This window comes from Podarcis raffonei, chromosome 5, assembly GCF_027172205.1.
Source record: "Podarcis raffonei isolate rPodRaf1 chromosome 5, rPodRaf1.pri, whole genome shotgun sequence".
In the NCBI taxonomy this organism is placed as follows: Eukaryota; Metazoa; Chordata; class Lepidosauria; order Squamata; family Lacertidae; genus Podarcis; species Podarcis raffonei.
Genome location: NC_070606.1, coordinates 27,518,041 through 27,537,352, shown reverse-complemented (window position 1 = coordinate 27,537,352; position 19,312 = coordinate 27,518,041). Strand labels below are relative to the sequence as shown.

General features: G+C 42.9%; 1 protein-coding gene across 5 annotated transcripts in view; it reads left to right on the top strand.

Moving 5' to 3' along the window:
* FAM13C (family with sequence similarity 13 member C) overlaps window positions 1–19,312 on the top strand; it is a 74,919-nt gene that overhangs the window by 48,364 nt on the left and 7,243 nt on the right. For all 5 annotated transcript variants that reach the window (XM_053388327.1, XM_053388324.1, XM_053388323.1 and 2 more), the window contains exons 7-13: window positions 4,363–4,573; window positions 7,053–7,191; window positions 7,821–7,902; window positions 9,576–9,778; window positions 15,944–16,039; window positions 17,551–17,750; window positions 18,291–18,392. In XM_053388327.1, coding sequence (XP_053244302.1) covers window positions 4,363–4,573; window positions 7,053–7,191; window positions 7,821–7,902; window positions 9,576–9,778; window positions 15,944–16,039; window positions 17,551–17,750; window positions 18,291–18,392 — 1,033 coding nt within the window. The remainder of the gene's footprint in view (window positions 1–4,362; window positions 4,574–7,052; window positions 7,192–7,820; window positions 7,903–9,575; window positions 9,779–15,943; window positions 16,040–17,550; window positions 17,751–18,290; window positions 18,393–19,312) is intronic.

Below are 19,312 nucleotides of genomic sequence, written 5' to 3'. Positions count from 1 at the left end.
TGTTATTTATTATTATTATTATTGATTGAATAAAAGTTAATACAGTCATACACACACACATGTGACTGTGAGAGGAGAAATGAAGGAAAGCCAAATGCCATTTTGTGTGTTTTGATTCATATAAATACTGATTACTTTGGGGAAGAGCACTGTCTTAAATTTGGCCAGTTTCTTCATTTTCACACAAAATTGGTTTTTGTAGGTTTCCAGCCATTTCACTTCTGATTATGTTCTACTGTTAGGATTGTGCTAACATGTTCTCTTTTTCAGTGACTGTTAGTCTGTTGCCTGTCCAACACACACACTTGCACACTTTTGCCAGGCCATTGTTGATTTCCCCATTCTGTTATTGATTGCAGATTGATTGCCTGAGCAGAGCAAGTGGAAGACTTAAAAGCCACACATTAATTTTCATCACCAATGACTTGCTCATCAAACACACTCTTTTTTTGTGTGCATCCTTTTTTTTGTTCATTCCTCCCCTTTCTTCTCTCGCTCAAAATCAACTGTTGGAAATAAATGGATTTGAAGCTTGGGATTCTTTTCTGTCAATTCAGAGCTTGTAATCACGCAGATGGCATGAGATGGATTCCTGGGTTCAGGCAGAAGGCAAATCACTGTGCATGAAAGTGGGTCATAGTTAGCAAGACCAGCATAGCAAGCAGATGAGTTATAGGCAAGCTTAAAATCTGCAGGCCGTGTGTGGTCTCCATTAAGGCAAATGGGTCAGTATTACATGGCCTAATCCCAAGGTAATTTTTATAGATAAATAAAGTAACTGTAGCAAAAGAGCTTATTTCAAAAGCTTTTTATTCTCGGTCATTTTGCAAAGGCTAACCCATCTCTTTCTAAGAATCTCTCAAATTAGTTTGGCAGTTCTACCTTTTGAGATGCATTTCACATCCTTAAAAGCCACTGGTGCAAAAACTCTATAGCTCTCAAGGGCTAGAGAGATCCTCATTAGATGTGCCCCAATTAAGGCAAAGAAAGGAAGATGTATCCAGCTGCTTCCGTCAGCATCCTCTATTTTGTCTTGGTTTAAGATATATAAAAGAGACCCAAGCCACTCTGCTTTTAAAATTGCTGAGTAGATCAATTTGAGGTGAAAGAAAGAAGCCACTGTCCTCCATGCTCAAGGTCGGCCTTCCTCTGATATGGCAAAATTCAGTCCACACACCAGGCATAGCCAATGTAATGCTGCCCAGATGTTGGACTATAGCTCTAACTATTGGCCATGCTGACTGGGGATGATGGGAGTTGTAGTTCAACAACATTTGGAGGGTAGGCTGTTGGCTGCTCCAGCACACACACATTCAAAAGCAGCCAATGCACATCTCCCCTGAATTCGTTCTCTCGTGTCCATGAGGATCATTGTTCCAGGGCTAGTACATTTGTAAGTTATTCTTAAGTTGCACTGGAACTGGAAGGATTTTATTTTCTACCTGGCCACCCGCAACTTCCCTGCACTTCCCTCTTTTGAGAATTGTGGACTTCTCTTGTTCATGAGCTAGGAGGCACAGATCTCACTGGAAAAGCTTTGCATCAAAGTTCAGGATATATAAAATAAAGGAAAATAACCTTAATCTTGATCTTTGTATATTTGGAGCATAACAAAATGGCTTGTGGCCATTGTGCTGAGGGAGTTGATTTCACCCCAAGCGTTTGTTTGCCAATTGAAGCAAACTTAGGGCCGAGCCATTAAATCAGTTAAGAAAAGCCATGTGAATATACAAAAGTGAGGGTACAATATTTGTCATAAGAAGCCAACTCCTCCCTTTGCCCCAATTTGATTAGCCTTGCCTTAATACAGAGCTGCACAGCTTGCAAATGATCTTGTTGTTCAGTTACCAGTCACGTATGCTTGGTTTCGCTTCCAGCCTGGTTCTGCAATAACAGGGCGGTTGTCAGACTCGCCGGCAGGTCATTGTGTGTGGCTGGCAGGGTGAATTCAACCATGTGGGGAGCCTGTTGTGGAAGACCTGCTTTCTCTGTACATGTTCTGATCACAAACCTATTTGAAGAAGCAGATTCATGGCTGGAGCATATGATAAGCTTCCATAAAATATTACCTGTGTTGACTGACTCTGTGGGGCAACTGCTTTTCTCCCACCCTACAGAGTGGTTTAAAGTGGTTGCCATGCAGCATCTACATTGTGTACAGCTCACAGCAACTATTCTGCAGTTACATAATTCCCAGATCTTTCAGCCAAAGGTCTGGCTGAAAGTCTGCTTCATGCTGGATTGCAACTCCCAACATGGCTGATGGGAGTTGGAACTCCACAACCTCTGGAGGGCCACAGGTTAGCCACAAGTGGATTGTAACTCCACAATCACATGTGCTGGCGAAACTCAACACCCCTTTCTTGGGACTGCAGAAACAGGAGAGGTGTCCCATTCTGGCTTATCTGGTGAGCTGCCTTTGGCTGCAGAGGATTAGAAGCTGAGCAGGCAAAATAAAAGTTCTTACCTGAGAATGCATGTAAAGCAGAGCACAGCACACAATGCAGCAAGGTTGCCTTGTCAGACAAATGAGTGTCTGTCTGTGGACCCTCTTCTGGACCGAACCCTGCACAGGTGCAAAGGTACTACTGGGTAGGAAACTGCAATGCTGCTTACACTGTGGTTCCTTGCTGAACTTGGGCGTTCAAATGTATTGAAGCACATACGTGTGCATAACCACAGTGCTATCAGCTTTGTGTGTGTCGAAAGGGGGGTTGATTCCAAGTACCCTCTTTTTCCTTCTCCCTCTCCCTCTCCACCTTTGAATGACCAAACTGAAATGTGGAGCACCTGTTTGGTGGAGAGAATAGCAATAATCTCTGGATTCAGGCCTCCATGATGTGTTGTTCTGTAATGTCAATATTGTGTCCCTGTTATTTCCTATGCATAGTGTACAAACTGCTCCTACAGGTTTTAGCTCACTTATCTCTCGTCTCAGGTGTATGGATCTGTTTATGATTAAACACACAAGCATAGTTTCCCAGGAAAATACATATGCACCCCAAGTGTCAAAGTGCCGGTTCACCCCGTACTCCATCTTTTAAAGACCAGCTAGAATGTTAACAATAGGCAGTCTTTATTTGAAAAGGGAAAACTTGCCCTTTCGTTTTAATGTAAATATAAAATCTATCTTGGGTGGATTGTGTGAGTGGTGATTGATCCATGATCATAAATTATAGAAGCTGTCAGTCAATACAGTTTAGAAGTCAGGGGAAAGAAAACTAGGTCAGATTCGCTCCTCATGATGTCTGCCAGAATGCAGCACTATTCATTAATGTGTATTTTTCCCCCTTTAAAGAGATTTATTAGAAGCTCGCAAGCTCTTTAATCCTTATATATATAGAGAGAGCGCGCGAGTTTGTTTTGTTGTTTGCCACTATGGCCTACTGGGAGGAAGGGTGCAATAAAAATCTAATAAATACTACTACTACTAAATACATGTATTGCAAATGCCATCTATTTAGCCTAATAAATTGTTTTGATCCAGCTGTTTTAACTTTAGATAAAAATTAGGCTTTGCGTGCTCTGAAAGAAACTGATAGGGGTAAAAAGGTCCCCCCCCATTTTATTATTACATGGCTCATTTGTTTGATGTTTTGTAATATTTTGAAAAGAGTCATACAACCCATTTTAAAGTAGGGTTGCCCTCTTTTTCCAGGACATGTCCTCCTTTTCATGGGTAGTCATCATAGCGATCCCTAGTTAAAAGAAGAAGTCGGCAAATGTGCCCTCTTTTTTGCTCTTCAAAATTGGGCAACCCTACTTTAGAGGTTCTTTGATGGATGTAAGCAATCCCATTCGTCTCTTTACAGGGAGCTACTTAGGCCCAAGGACTGCCTAATATAGCTAGCATATAACCTTTTTAGCGTCGTGTCAGGATTCACGAACACATAGTATTTTAAGAGTGCGAGAAAACGATTATCTCAGGAAGTGTAATAGAAAGATTTATTCACTTATGCCTTACTGCTGCTAGTAAGTTTCATTCATGTCAACCCTGACTCCAGTCCACTGAGGGATGGCCGTTCCTCAGTCTCTTTAGCCAAGCAGCATCTTTGCATGCAACTGGCAATTTATTCTTCCAATATTCACCATGTGGCCTTGCCCTAAGCATGTTAACTCAGAATTAGATACCACTAGGTTCCTTAGGACTTCCTTCCGGTAAGTTTGTTAGGATGTCAGTTTTAAAGTTTTTCTTTTAAACTATTTTTGATGCGCACAACCTTCTCTTGGTATATGCTTACATCCCTTTTCCGCTATGTCCTGTCACAACTTTCTCCAGGGAGCACTGGAGGCTCTTTTAACGTGTGCAGCTAATGAGCTTTGCCCTTCTAAATGCCTGTTAAATTCATCTTGTCATTGCAGAGCCTGCACAAGTCTACAAAGAGGGCCAGGCAGATGCAGACAATGGACATGAAGACCACCATTCCTTAGGGACCAGCAGGCTGCTGTATCACATTACTGATGGAGATAATCCTCTGCTGTCTCCTCGCTGCTCTATTTTTAGCCAAAGCCAGAGATTTAATTTAGACCCTGAATCAGCTCCTTCTCCACCAAGTGCTCAACTGTTCATGATGTAAGCTAAGACATGGTTTATTTCCCAGGGCTGCCTCTGCGTGGCCATTAATGTTTCTCTCTAATATATATCTGATGCTTTCCTCCCACCTATTAAATAGCAAACACCAAACGATGATGATGTGGGGATAGCTCAGTTGGTAGAGCATGGGACTCTTAATATCAGGGTTGTGGGTTCGAGCCCCACCTTGGGCAAAAGATTCTTGCATTGCAGGGGGTTGTACTAGATGACCCACGTGGTCTCTGCCAACTCTACGATATGATAACCCTTCCCAGAGTGAAACAACTGGAAACTTCCTCCAAATAACCCTGGGAATTGTAGTTTGGTATAGGTGGTGAGAATTTTGTTAGCCCCCTTCTCACAGAACCTCAATTCCCAGTGTTCTCTGGGGAAAGGTAATAACTTAAGCAGGTCTAGGTTTGGAGTATGGCTAGCCCCCCAAATGCTCAGCTACAGTGCAATTACTCTGTGTGCGCACACACGCACACTGCTGAGATATGTTTTGAACGGCTGATAACAGCCATTTATTTAAAGATAAAATAGACAAGCTTAATTGTGCTACGAGCATAACCTTGGCTAATAATAATAATAATAATAATAATAATAATAATAATATGCAGTGCTTTTTTCTGGGGGGACGCACACCCCTAAACATTTTGTGTATCTAAGTTTGGCCTCATTGAGGGGCAGTATTTCAATATGAGTAGGAAAATGAGAGTACCCCTAAACATTTTTTAAAAGAAAAAAAAGCACGGATAATACGTAGTATATTTGCATAATACTTTCAAGTGTCCCAAGTGCTTCATATACATTATCTAGGTGAAATCTTTATAATAACCCTATAATGGAAGTCAGTGTTGTTACTTTCGATCCATGGTAGGCAGGCTATTGCAGAGTAAAAGGATACATCACGGAGCAGGTTGAATAGAAGCACCAGAACTGTGGGGCTGAGGCAGAGGTTCATGGTAAGAGAACAGAGATGTTATAAAATGTGTTCCTATTTTTATCTGTTATTTGGTGAGTATGCAAGAAGCATGCAGTGCAAATGAGCTTGGCCTAGGATGCAAAAGGGAGAGCTGGGTTCTCTCAAGAGGAAGTGAAATAATAATATCGGGAGAAGTAGTGTTCTTTTTTAATTAAAAAAACAAACACTTAAAAAAATATTAAATATACATTGGTGCCCCTTAAATACTCTGTCCCTCTGCCAATCTAATCTGAGAATAGCACTGCCACATGTCTGAGCAGTCCCTTTAAAAATCTTAGGTGCTTTCAGATACTGCTGGAGAGCCCTGGACTGATCACTTGTTCCCCTTCCTGGGGCATCCCATCGTTCTAGCCAACTGAGGGCCAATGCTGGATCAAGTGGAGATCATCCTTCTGTCTTATGCTCTGTCTTCTTCCTCTTCACTTTCCTGATTCTTCAGTGCAGGGATGGGGGGACCTGCTGCCCTCCAAATCCCCATCTTCCTCAGCCAGCATGGCCATGTTAGAATTACTGATCCATGATTGCAGTCATGGGATTTTTTTCTATCTCATAACAGTGTATGTTTTGACTCCACAAAGTGGGAAGTGACGGAGACAGGATGTTTGAAGTTCCGTGAAGTGGAACTATTGTCCTATGTTCTTTATCTTTGCTGTCTTTTGCTCGAGAGAGAGGGAGTCATGTTGCAGTGCTCTGTGTGTGTTTATATGTAAATAAAGTAGATCAGCCAAAATGCTGAGTTGCTGAGGTCTGTCACGCGAACTGCGCAGACTCTGCGGATCCCTAAGTGTGCTGGTGTCTGTTGGCATTGGTCGCTTTGATGTTCAGGCTGAAGAAAGCTTTTGAAGGTCCTGAATGAACGACCAGGAGGGGGAAAACATGCCAGTCAGGCATGTGACTCTACCAGGGTCCTACTCGAGTGTAGGACGAGCTCCTAACAGGCCAATGGTCAGGGACGATGAGAGTAACCTCTCATCAGTAACCTCTGGAAGGTCACAGGTTCCCATCCCCACTGTATTCCTTTCTTCTGTCCCAGCACAGACACACATAGAAAGAGGTTTCCAACTCCAGCCCCTGTTTTGCTAACCACACCCTTGAACAGTATAGAAATCATGGTGCCAGGTGGACTTCTGGGATTTAAAGCAGACCTGCCCAACTGGTGAATGGGGTTGTCAACTGTCATAGCCTCTGTGGCTATGTGTCTTTATCAGCAGCTTGATGTGTAGACATTAGCAGGTGACTGTCCTCATTTCCATGAAAAGCTTCACTTCCTGCTTTCAGCAGATTCCACAGCTTTTCAAGGAACAAGCAGGCCAGACCAGGCCATACCATTCCTCCGTTTCTCCTTGTCTCTGTTATTATCCCTCCCGCATCACCCTCCTTCATGGTCTAACCCCCCCACCTCCACCAGAGTCCCATCACTCCATTGCAGTTGTAGACCTAATCCTGCAAAGCAATTTCACATTTAGTTCATTTTCGTAACTTCTATCTTTGTAGGCCAAGAAGTTCTTCCAGAGGTAGCTGTGATGACTGCAAAGAGCCGCAGACGATAGCACAACTCACAAAGCACCTGCAAAGTCTTAAGAGGAAAATCAGGAAATATGAAGAAAAGTTTGAGCAAGAGAAGAATTATCGGGTGAGAAACCACACATGTTTCTGTGGTGTTTGGTGAGGTGGATGAGACTGCATTTGACTTGCTGGGTCACAGTGTTCATGTGCCTGGATTAAATTATGTTTCTTTCTTATTGTTTCCTGGGTCCAAAACAGATGCAAATCTGCTTTACTAGTATTTATGTTGGTGAGAGACATGGCAGTCACTAGTGTTGATGGCTGCAAGTGACCTCATAACTACAAGTGACCTCATAAAGGTCTGGGCTAATTAAGCAATGATGTCACAAATACTCAGGTGCTGTTTATCAGATACACTTGCCACGTTAAGCAAAAAGAGCCAGTAGTCACCTGGGCACTAGCAAGGTTAGGGAGCAGCAATGTGCAGTCTTATTATAGAGGCTGGTGAAAGGGCAGGTAAGTCATTTTTGCCATTTAGACTCTAGTGGGGTTTGGATGCCATCAATGTATAACAGAGTTTGGCAGTCAAGTTACTTTTGACCCAGCCTGGACCACAATCCAGATGTCAGCTGGAACATTATATATTCTGGGTTAATAAATGCAGAATGTATGGGGGCAACTTTGCCATTAATAATGTATGAATAACAACAGCCACAGTCTAACCATCTGGTTTCCCCCTTGTTCTTTCCTGTCCAGCCTTCTCACGCTGACAAAATATCGAATCCCGAAGTAATGAAATGGATGAACGACTTGGCCAAAAGTCGGAAACAGCTTAAAGGTGCACACAACTATTAGCTGCAGTCTGTAGGATAGGTCATTTCTCTTTCACCAATAAATCTGGTGGAAGACACAGGGGAAGTAATGTCTCACTAGTGCTTGAAGGAGGGTCAAATTCAGCTAGATGCTGAAAGTCCGATATTTAATATTGTCTTGAACCTTACCAGAAAAGCACCTAATTTCCTAACAGCAGGAGTGGACAGTTGTTGGACTTTAGTTCCCATAATCCCCCACCAGCATGGACAAAGGTCAGGGATGATGGGAGTTGTAGTCCTGCAACATCTGGGAGAGGTGCACAGGACTGCTATAGAATACACAAAACTGGTTTTACCCAAGTCTTAACAGCCATCACCTCCCTGAAAGCATCCTAGGAACTGTAGCAATACCCCAGCCCCACTACCCTAGTCCTCAGGTTTCTCTAGGGAGAAGGCTGTTGGGTTAAGCTTGTGTAAACTGGCAGTGTAGATTTGCCCTGTAAAGTGCAGTCTGCCAGGAGCTGTTCCTGTGGAAGCCTCAATGAAATGAATGGGGCTTGAATGGAAATCAGGCTTGCTAGATTCCATCCCTTTTCCTGTAATTTTAAATAGCAGCGTCATTGATCTCCCTCAGTGCCACAGAGTGCAACACTAATGAAGTTAATGCTGAGCTAATAGCTTCATTACACTGATACCTTTTACACACTCATAGTTAAGTGATGCGTTTGATCCTGTGTTACCAAACTGCTTAAAACACTTAATTTCCCCCCATTCTGTTAAGTTGTGAGTGTCGGATATTCCCTTGAGTGTGAGTTTCTTAGGCTTCCATTATAAGCTGTATCCCAACCAGAAGGAAATCACGTCCACTTCATATTTTTTCAATTAACAATGAGGGTTATGCTGCATGATGAGACAGATGAGGTTGGCTTTTTTGGTTTTTTGCAAAATGCAAAGTGGAATAAATCAGGACAAGTAACCTAATCATCGTACAGTGGTACCTCGGGTTACAGATGCTTCAGGTTACATACGCTTCAGGTTACAGACTCTGCTAACCCAGAAATAGTACCTCGGGTTAAGAACTTTGCTTCAGGATGAGAACAGAAATCGTGCTCTGGTGGCGCGGCAGCAGCAGGAGGCCCCATTAGCTAAAGTGGTGCTTCAGGTTAAGAACAGTTTCAGGTTAAGAATGGACCTCCGGAATAAATTAAGTACTTAACCTGAGGTACCACTGTATTACCATTATTATGAAGGCATGTGCAAAGTTGAGAATGGCCACAGCAGGTGGAATTCAGATGCAGATCTTCCTGTGGGAATCTGGAGTGATTTAAGTCTGTTTTAGTCTACTGATGTCGATGCATCAGAGGCGTGTCGCAAGGGCAGGATGTGGGAGCAAGGATCCAGGGCCACACTCAGAAGCAGAATGAGGATCCCCAAATGCAGTAAGCAAAGGGTTAGCCATTGTGAGAACAGGATGCTGGACTTTGATCTTATTCGGCAGGGATCTTTTTAGGTTCTTAAAACCAGGGGTTTTAACACACGTTTTGTGAGCTACCATATATGGATGGGGGATTGCATTTAACTCTGTGGGTCACCAGCTCAGTGTGGTGATGGTGTGTGTGTGTGTGTGCACATTTTGTGGTGGCAGAAGGAATGTGTTGCAAGTGGTTGCTCATTCGTATCCTGGGAATTTTCCTCCCAGAGCTGAAACTCAAACTGTCAGAAGAACAAAGCTGCCCCCTCAAAGCAACTCAAAGGAACCTTCATCAGGAGAGCTCCAAAGAGACTGTGAAGCAGGACACAGCAGGAGCTCCCCCGAGCCCCTCCGTAGAAGAAACCATGGATGCCGTGATGAAACGACTGAACGAGAAGCGGCAGCAGCTGCATATCCCCGAGAACGTTAAGGTAACACGGCTCTTGTACGGTATTTCTATTTGTGCAGCCTCGAGCCACGTTCAGCTCCTGAACTGTTGGGCCTGTTTGTCATGTGCTGAGCCACCAAAAAGGCAGTGGCAGTTTCTATGCATTGCTGTCCCACCCCTTCAGGGTAGCTCCACGTTTTGCCACCAACAGTTTAGAAGAGTTAAATGAAACAGTTTAGTAGATTTATACGAAAACTGCAGGGGGAGATACGTCCCTCCTTTACAAATAATGTCTTTAGGAAGTCCTGGATGGACAAAGAAGTGATAGGCTGTTCAGAGAAAATGTGCAGTTCCTGGTCAGTATGTTTCATGAAACTTCCACTAGGAATGAGAGGAAGATGCTGCCTGAGCAGCTTAGGCAAGATAAAAACAAAACAGTCCTGTATTTGCAGGACTACAGTCTATAGAACATAACACAAAAGGAAAAGGCAACAAGGAGGGATGAGCAAAACAAGTCAGCTTAGACATCCATTATTAAGAATACAGAGTAGTTCTTGTAATGGCCACCTGTAGGAATGTAAACAATTCAAGAAGAGGAGGAGCCAGTTGGAGCTGGTCTCTCAGCTGAACAGCCGTGCCCACCATCTCCCTCCTGCAGCCTGATAGATTGGCTGCTATTGGGTGACAATTGAGAAGAGAGGGCATCTTGATGGATCTAGTCTCTCAGCCAAACTGATGGAGTGTCCCTTCTTCCCACCTCTTGCTCTGGTGGAATGGCTGCTAGATGTCAGTTGACAGAGGGAAGACCATGATGGGTCTCGTTTATATGTCAGCAACTTAATTAGGAAGCATGTGTCTTAAGACTTTAGGCCTTGTGTGTGTTGTTCGTAAGCTCTCTGGTCTTAGACAAATGATACAGGCAAAAATAACAGGCTCATTTCAGAGATAGTGTCCCATTGAAATCAGTGGGACAAGGACATCTCTGTTTTGCTGGACTGGGCACAACGTCTTCAAAACAAGGGATGAGGGCTGTTTTAATTGTTTATGATGGCCATGTGGAGACCGTCATAAAGCAGTGGCCCACTTAGGAACTCCAGGGCACCGGACTCAAGGCTTATCAATGTGTCATCAGCTGTATAAAGCATTTGCACAGGAAGATGCTTCTCCGTGGTCTTTGTGTGGATGCTCCCATGTTTAAATCAGCCCCAAGGGTTTTTAAAAAGACATTTTTGTGTCCTGCCTTATGTCCAAGGTGGTATCCAATGATCATGATTTTTAGGCAGTAACTACATGACCCTCAGTTTAAGCTAATCTGCTTGTCCCCACTCCTCCACATGCAGCTGCTGGGTGACCTTGGGCCAGTCACACTTCTCTGAAGTCTCTCAGCCCCACTCACCTCGCAGAGTGTTTGTTGTAGGGAAGGAAGGGAAATGAGATTGTTAGCTGCTTTGAGACTCCTTAGGGTAGTGATAAAGCTGGATATCAAATCCAAACTCCTCTTCTTCTTGTTGTTGTTTGTGGTCTGATAGGCAATCTGACCTAGAAAGGGAATGCAGCATCATAGCACCAGTGGAGATCAGCTTTGTTTTTAAGTTAACTTACTCAGTTGTGAGAACTTCTCTGCAATGTGAACCTTTTCCATCTCAGCCTGACTTGTCTGGCTCAGTTGCTTACCAGCATAACCTAGGCTGTTGTTATTATACATCAGATCTATCCCAAATAAAAGATCTATCATCCACGGTTTAATCGTGGATGTGGGGGCCAATCTGGCATGTGTTACTGAGACCTGAGTGGGTGAGCTACATGGAGTTAGTCTTTGTCCAGTGTAGGTGTCATTATGATGCACAGGGATTCATTCTCTCCCAAAAGTGGTGGTGATGGACACTTGGATGGTTAGAAAAGAGAATTTGACAAATTCCTGGAGGACAAGTTGAAGAAGTGCATTGCAATATTCGGAGAAGTGTCAGTTTCAAACAGTGGATGAGTTTTGGATCGTGTATTGTTTCAGAATCTACCAAATTTGGTAGGTTCACCTTTGAAATGGAGAACTGAATCAAATTTCACTTCCATCCTTACAGCGATTGTAGGAGATGCTTTGTCACTCTTGCAGTGCTGTGATGTAAAATTGATTTATTGTTGTGGTGGTTTGATTTTTTCCGGATTGTTATATTTTATTACGTAACATATATTTTTTATGATTTTCCCTGCTCTGGGATTGATTTTAATGAAGAGTGGATTATAAACCACCCATATAAATCAGTACATAAATCCAAAAACAACCCTTAGCGGCTTTTGCTCTGCTTGCTTATCACCCCCACCCCCTGCCCTGCTCCCTGGCCACAATTTAATTCGGCTACTTAAAATTATACCAAGAAATCATGAGCTCTGTCAGAAGCATATATATGAAAGCTGCTTTATCCCTGTTAATCCTCAGAAGTTTAAAACAAATTGCAAAACTTTTCAGGCAGCTGTAACTGGCCTAGGATTAGTTAAATGTGTGCACTCACATGGCACCTGCAAAATAAGATTGGGGAGTGGATGTTTTTTTCATCTCTGCCCAGTCCTGTAAGCTGCTGCCTGAGAAGATGTTGCACGAGAGCCAGGGCTGATACCAGGAGAGAACTTTGTCCCCTTTGCCTGAATTTCAGTGCAGACAGCCTGCGGCATATACAAACAAGGTTGAAGTTACTCCACTCTAGCAAGGATGGAGGATCTCTTATGGTCAGGAAGCATAGTACCTCTGGTGGGAAACACGTTGTGCTCCTTCTGGGGTAGTTTGTCTACCTTTGGTCCCCACCCTGCAGTGGGGACCCAAGTTAAGAGTCAAGTACAATAAGGCTGTAAGCTGAGATTACTTGAAACAATTTATGGGAGATTGATAGTAAAGAAAATCAAATGCATTTGTATTCCCCCCCCCCAGGATGATAATTAAACTAAATTTGATGAGCATCAGCTTTGGGGCTTGTTTTCAGAGAGCCTTCCAGGTTAACCCAATCTAATTAGGTACATGCCTGCATGAAGACGGATCGAAAGGCCCACAGTGCTTTCTGAATCAGAGAGAAAACTCAAAGAATAGGATATCAAATGACACTTGTTGGTGCTGGAGGGAGCGAGGAACCTTTGACTGATTCATCAAAACAACTCTGTAAGCTTTATCACTTTGAAATATAGCCACTTTCTAAGGGGTCTTCAAGGCTTTGTGCATAAATCAGAAACTTGCAGATGGTTATACAGCACAGAAAGAAGAGGACCTAATCTAGCTAAGGTTTGTTGGGGCTAATGTTACAGTTACAAGCTGTGCTGAGTACACGGAATAAGTCAGTTGGAAGTACAGGCAACCCCCGATTTGCACGGGGTTCCATTCCGAGTCACTGCACGCTTGTTTGAAAACTCATTCAATTGAAACACCCCATTCTGCCCTGCCCACCCCTCTTCTGCCCTTTTAGTGATGTCTTTTATGACATTTCCGGGTTTGGCGATGTGCGCATGTGTGCAGTTGTGCATATATTGGTCACGCCTAAAAGTCACATTTCTTTCACTGAGACTTGGACAAGCTGAGGTCAAACTGTAATTATTCCACGTGTATTGTGTTTTGGTACAACTTCTGCCTGCGCAAGTCCATGTACATATTGGAGAGGCATGGATTTCTTTTAGACTGGAATATAATGCATCTTTTCATGTTCCTTCTTGCTTTTCCTACATGTAATTTATAAATGGAAGTGGAGAGAATGGATTGAAATCTTCTGCCTATTGATTAGCTAGTTTTATGTGTGCAACCTGATGGGTGCTTAAAACCTGGCGAAGGGAGGACTGACTTTCCTGATTCTGTGTAGATGTTTTCTAGTTAAAGTGTTTCAGAACAGGGGATTTATGCGTGGGAAAAGAGAAAGTACAATAAAGCAAAAGAAACTGGTGTCTTTACGGATGGACAAGCTTCTTTCTGTGCATGCTCATGCAGGAGAAATTAGGTGTCTCCCAGCATATGCTAAGGTGGACCTGCATATATCAATGGTTCAGGAACTGCACACACTCTGGACATGTATTTCCTGGGGCTGAATTGCCACCTTGAGCAGTAGGTACTGTAGACTTGGTTCCCGTGGCTGGCTTTGGAGCTATGTATGCTATGCACTACAGCTTTAACAGCAGAAATAGCCACTTACCTTTGTGGATCTGTGGGGCTGGCCCCTTTGCTGCCTTAGCGTGGCTGCGCCATAGGCAGTGGTGGCCTGCCAGAGGGGGTGTGGTTTCATCCTCATGCAGAGGAACAGTGGGGCTTCCTTTCTGGTTGTGCAGTGACGCTGCATGCAGTTAAAGCTACTGGTCTTGTTGCATGTGCCTCTGCATCAGGGCTGAAGAGGCTAATGATGCAAATATTTACTTCCTGCTTTCTCATACATCAATTGAACTGGACTAAAAAGAAAGTCTGTCTCCCTTGCCCTCTCCTTTGGTCTGCCCTCAGCTGATTTGCTTGAGGATAGCTCAGTGAGAGAACACATGTCTTGTCTGAGAAGGTCCCAGGTCTGCAGTTCAAGGATTGCAGGTTGGAGAAACGTCCTGTCTGGGGCCTTGGATATTACTGTATAAGGATTCAGTATAAGGGAGTTTCATACATTCATTTCTAGATCTGCTCAGTTTTTCTTCCTCTCAGCCCCCATTTCCAGTACCCTGACTATTGCATGTTTTCCCACGCATCATATCCTTAAGGATTTGCTTCTTGGTTTTCCATTTATCCTACAGCAAAGTTCATATCTTACTTAAGGTGGGATTCACCCAACACACCATGTTAGTGGAAGTCCTGGGCAATGGGGCTATCTCATTGCACCTGTCCCCTTCAGTTGGCTCGGGGTTGGTGTTGGGGGGTGATCCCCCAGAACAGCACTGGGGAGGGAGAGGGGGGAGAGTTTATCTGGCTGCAATGCTTGAACTGGTGGGATGTTTGCAGTAGAGGGGTTTTTAAGTCTACACTTGGTCTTTGATTACGCTGGGCTTTTGTGTCTGTGTAGTCGCTGCCCTGGATGTATAGATCTTATATATTGTGGAAATGGAGGATTACACCATAACTGAAGGTTGCAAATGTGGATTGGCAAATCAGTCTATTTCTGGTCTGTGTCACTAATCAAACACATTTCTGATGTTCTTCATTTTTTAAATCTGCACTCGAATTCGCATTTAGCTACATGTTTAAATCATTTAGTTGCAATGTATTTTTTCTTCAAAATATGCATGTTTAAACATGTTTTGTTACTGTTTTTGAGCCACTGGAACATCCGGTTTAAAAATCTGGTGGACAACTTAAGTTTCAATCTGCATCTTTGTCTGTGAGGTTCAGATCAGGTCAGGTCAAATGAGGATTCTCAGATACTGAATTACTCAAGCTTCTCCAGTTACCAGTGCCTTTAAACTTTCCCAGAATGGGACGTCTGTCAAAATGACCTTCGAGCCAAACCTACTTGTACTGCTTCTCATTGTAACTGTCCATAATGTGGTTTCTAGAACTGCATAGTTGGTGCCTCGGCATTTTCACTAGACCTTCCATAAGAATGGACAATCTTAAGGATATGACATGAATAAAATCCTTTCAGCCACCAGGAGCAGGCAAAAATGTATGACTTCTTTCAGTGTAATTACCTCATTTTGTCTTGGCTTGAGTCCTTCTTTCCTATTATTTTGAGGCAGAAATTAATTGTGGTGCTAAGACTAAATAATGTCAAAGGAGAGGTTGGTAAATATCTGGACAGTCTGCGGCTTGACAATCCTTATGTTGACTGACAGTCAACAGCAAGTCACTAAACCAAGCACCCAGCGCCATAACAGTGCCAGTATTTTGAGACAATGGATCATGCAGTTGTCAGGGGCAAGGAGTGTACAGAGACAGTAGCAATTTTGATCTCAGCACTTCTGACCATCCTCTTTGGCAGGACTGCTGGAGTTCAACTTCTACACAAACGTGGTGCTCCAGTGAAATTGTAGCCAACCAGGAATTTACTTCCTCGTTTTTAAATCCCTATTGCAAAAAAAAAAAAGCAGTGAATTTGTGTTGTTGTTTTTAAAGCCAGAGTCACACTTTCCTCCTGCTACTGTTTATGCTAAAGAAACATAAAGCAGTGTATAAATTAGGACCAACAACGCTTCTTCTTTGGCACCCAGCACAATACAGACATATTGTTTCGCCAGAGTCAATATGGTGTTGCTTCTTATTTCTTTTCAGGGAAACAAGCAAGATAGGAGTCTGATGAAGCCCCTTTATGATAGATACAGAATTATCAAGCAGCTTCTGTCGACGCCAACTTTGATCACAACCATTGTAAGTCCAAAGGAGATTGCGGAAATAAATCTGCCCAAACTTTTGCCTTTTTAAAGGCTCCATTCATATGAAGCATTTTGCTCACTAGGGAATCCTTCTCACGGAATGTGTTGAGGGAATAGTACAACCAAGGGAACTGCAAAATAGCCTTCCCAAGAATGGAATAGCAGCTGTTGAGAATGCTCAGTACAGTGTTTATTTAGGCTCCATCTTCCCTCTCTGTATAATGATTGTTGTTGCTGTTTTAAAAAATAAATTTACTGTTTTACAGTTTTAATTAACCCTGCAGGTTGACAATACATCCAGGACTACTGCTGGAAACCAATGTTACGCTGGTGTTTTCCACGCAGTGCTGGATTTACGTATAAGCTAAACAAGCTATAGCTTAGGGCCCCACTCTCTTGGGGCCCTCAAAAAAATTAAAGGAAAAAACCCTGTATTAATTGTATTTCAGTTCAGCAATTACTTTGATAAAATACATATTTTGTTATGTACAAATGGCTTTTGATACCTATTAGGTCCATAAATTACCATATAGCATATATTCAACACGAAAAACAGTGACAATTTGTTGTTGACAAAGGACAGCTGGACATATAAAGGGCTCCATTACCTTCAGTAGCCTAGGGCCTCATCAAACCTAAATCCGGCCCTGTTTCCACAGCAGACTAATAACCCTTGGAAGTTAAATATGTCCATACATATATCTGTAAATCCCTGGGAGCAACATCTGGGGGACACAACTGATATGTGCACACTTTATTTCCACACTTGGTGCACGACACTGGTCTTCACACCGGTGTTTCCCACAGGAATCCTGATGTGTCCTGCCCTTCCTTTCCCACATTCCTGGGTATCCCCATCTTTTGGATTAGGGAAGTTGCATCCCAGGCAGATTTGAGTCCCCGGGTTCTCTTCTTTTAAAAAGTAACCACTGTGTCTAGCTCAAACTTTGAAATACAAAGCTTGTACAGTACTGGGAAACAATGACCATCCTTTGGGAAGCTGTCTTTTATGAGAGTGAAGTAATCCAGATTGTTTGTTGCTGCCCCATTAAGGGTGTGCCTCACTTTCTTTTCTGTGGCAATCTGCTTACATGAGTAAGGCTGCAAACACAAGCATTATTCCCAAGAAATAACATGCATTGGACTCAGCAGTTTTACTTGTTTAGGACTGGGCTTCAAGGCTAGCTCCATGGAAATGGTTCTGAAGGAAAACTAGATCCCCAAAATTGCAGTTTCTTACATTCATGTTAAGAGGCGGTGTCACACAAAGCTAATTCCCTTGTGGAAATGACCATGTGAATTCCTGATTAAGAGTGTGTAGCTTATGTCCTGAGGAGATTCTGTCAGTCACATTTTCTTAGCATTATTTTTTAACCATGGTTAATCTCATGCAATTTCTATTCAACTTTTTCAGTAGTTATTTCTGGTGCAGATCTATTTTATGTTTCCTTTCCACCAATGTGCATGCAGGTAATTAATTTGATAACCCTCGTTCTGTGTTACAAGCAGGAGGAGGAAGATTCTGATGAAGATCATTCCCAGAGCAGCTATGAATTGTCCTCTGCCATGTCCCTCCATTTGCCTTCTGACGAACATCTCTGTCATTCAGATGAGGAGAATGAGCCTGCCTTTGTGTCACCCCTGGATGAAAAGAAAGCAGTCAAACAGCCTGCCCTGTCAATGTCCAACTTGCACGAGGCCACAATGTGAGGACTGACTTTTGTTTCTTAAACTGGACAAAATAGCATGGTTGTTCCTTAGGGGGGATACGGTTTCTGACAAGATGTAGAAGTGTGGGGAACAAAAAGCGCAAATCTCCCCGTCATCTCTTCGCATTGTGCTTTGAAGTGATCCTAAGCCATCTGTTCACATGCCTAATGTAACAGAGGATATATTTATTTGTTTCATGCCTGTGCTAATAGGCTTTTTACGGCATCAACAATAACCCACAGCTGCAGTAAATATGTATTGGAAATTGACCTAATGTAGTACAACTTTTCCTACTTGCCTAATAATAATAATAATAATAATTAGTGTAAAACATTACTGTAAATCACTCTGTGTCTTGTCAGAACGTTCAATATCTATTGGAATTAATTAGTAAAATGCATGTCGTTTGAGAACATCCTGTCCTAGGCATGGGCTGAAAGAGGAGCACCTGTTGAAGCTGCATGCATATTCCTGAGCCCAAATCTGTCACCTGTCTGTCACGTTCAGTGTTTTCAGATACAATTCTCCTTTTGCAGGCCCGTACTGCTGGAACATCTCCGAGAAACGAGAGCTGATAAGAAAAGGCTAAGGAAAATGTTACGAGAATTTGAGGATCAGTTCTTTAAGCAAACAGGAAGGTAAGGCAACTACATTCATGCTTGGTCTCTGTACCCCTTCTGTATGTCGCTGCTGACCTAGACAGTCACAGATCCTGAAGAGTAAGTTGTCTACAGATCTCTGAGTGAGCCTTTCCCCTGTAGTACTAAAATCCTGAGAATTTTCCTCTGGTGACTACACAAACCAAGATTTGCCAAGGATTTCTGATTTTGCCATAGCAAAGGTACCCTTCTTTTCCTAGGAATTGAAATTGGCAGGCACACATCATGCTCACAACTCTCTGCCCTCCACCACAAAAAAGTTTATTACTGAGGTGTATAAGAATAAGAGGTATCTTCCTGCAGGAGAACTTCCTCCCTATGTGCCTATGATTGGAAAGAGACAAGTCCAGAGGAGCCATTTATGCAGAGATATAATGGGCAGCCACCTCTGTCTGTCTGTCTGTCTGTCTATGTGTGTTGGGTTTAATTGAGTTGAACCAGCATACTGGCAGTTTTAAGTTTGCCACAATGTACACTTTTGGGGATTACTCTCCTGCTCATTCCATGGGAGTATTTGTTGGCCATTTGTAGATGAGAACAGTACCTATGATTTGTTAAAAAGATCACATATTAGAATAGCTCACATACAGAGCAGACCCAATGGTCTTCAACATGTTAACAAACATATTAACGTGTGTGAGTGCAGGGGTGTCCCACAGTCTCTGAACCCCACTGCTGCAAGCAAGCACATAGCCTAACCTTGTGTACAGTTCTCTCCAACATTCACTTGCCTCTTCTTTGGAAGAAGACTGTCTGGATGTGGTTTTTTAAAAATCAATTCCTAAAAACATATCTGCGCTATATTTTCTTTCCCCTTGTTATATGTGGAAACCTATAATTAAGGAAACAAACACAAAAGTCATATTTGAGCCAGAAGTGCTCTGTGAACGCTTGCTCCT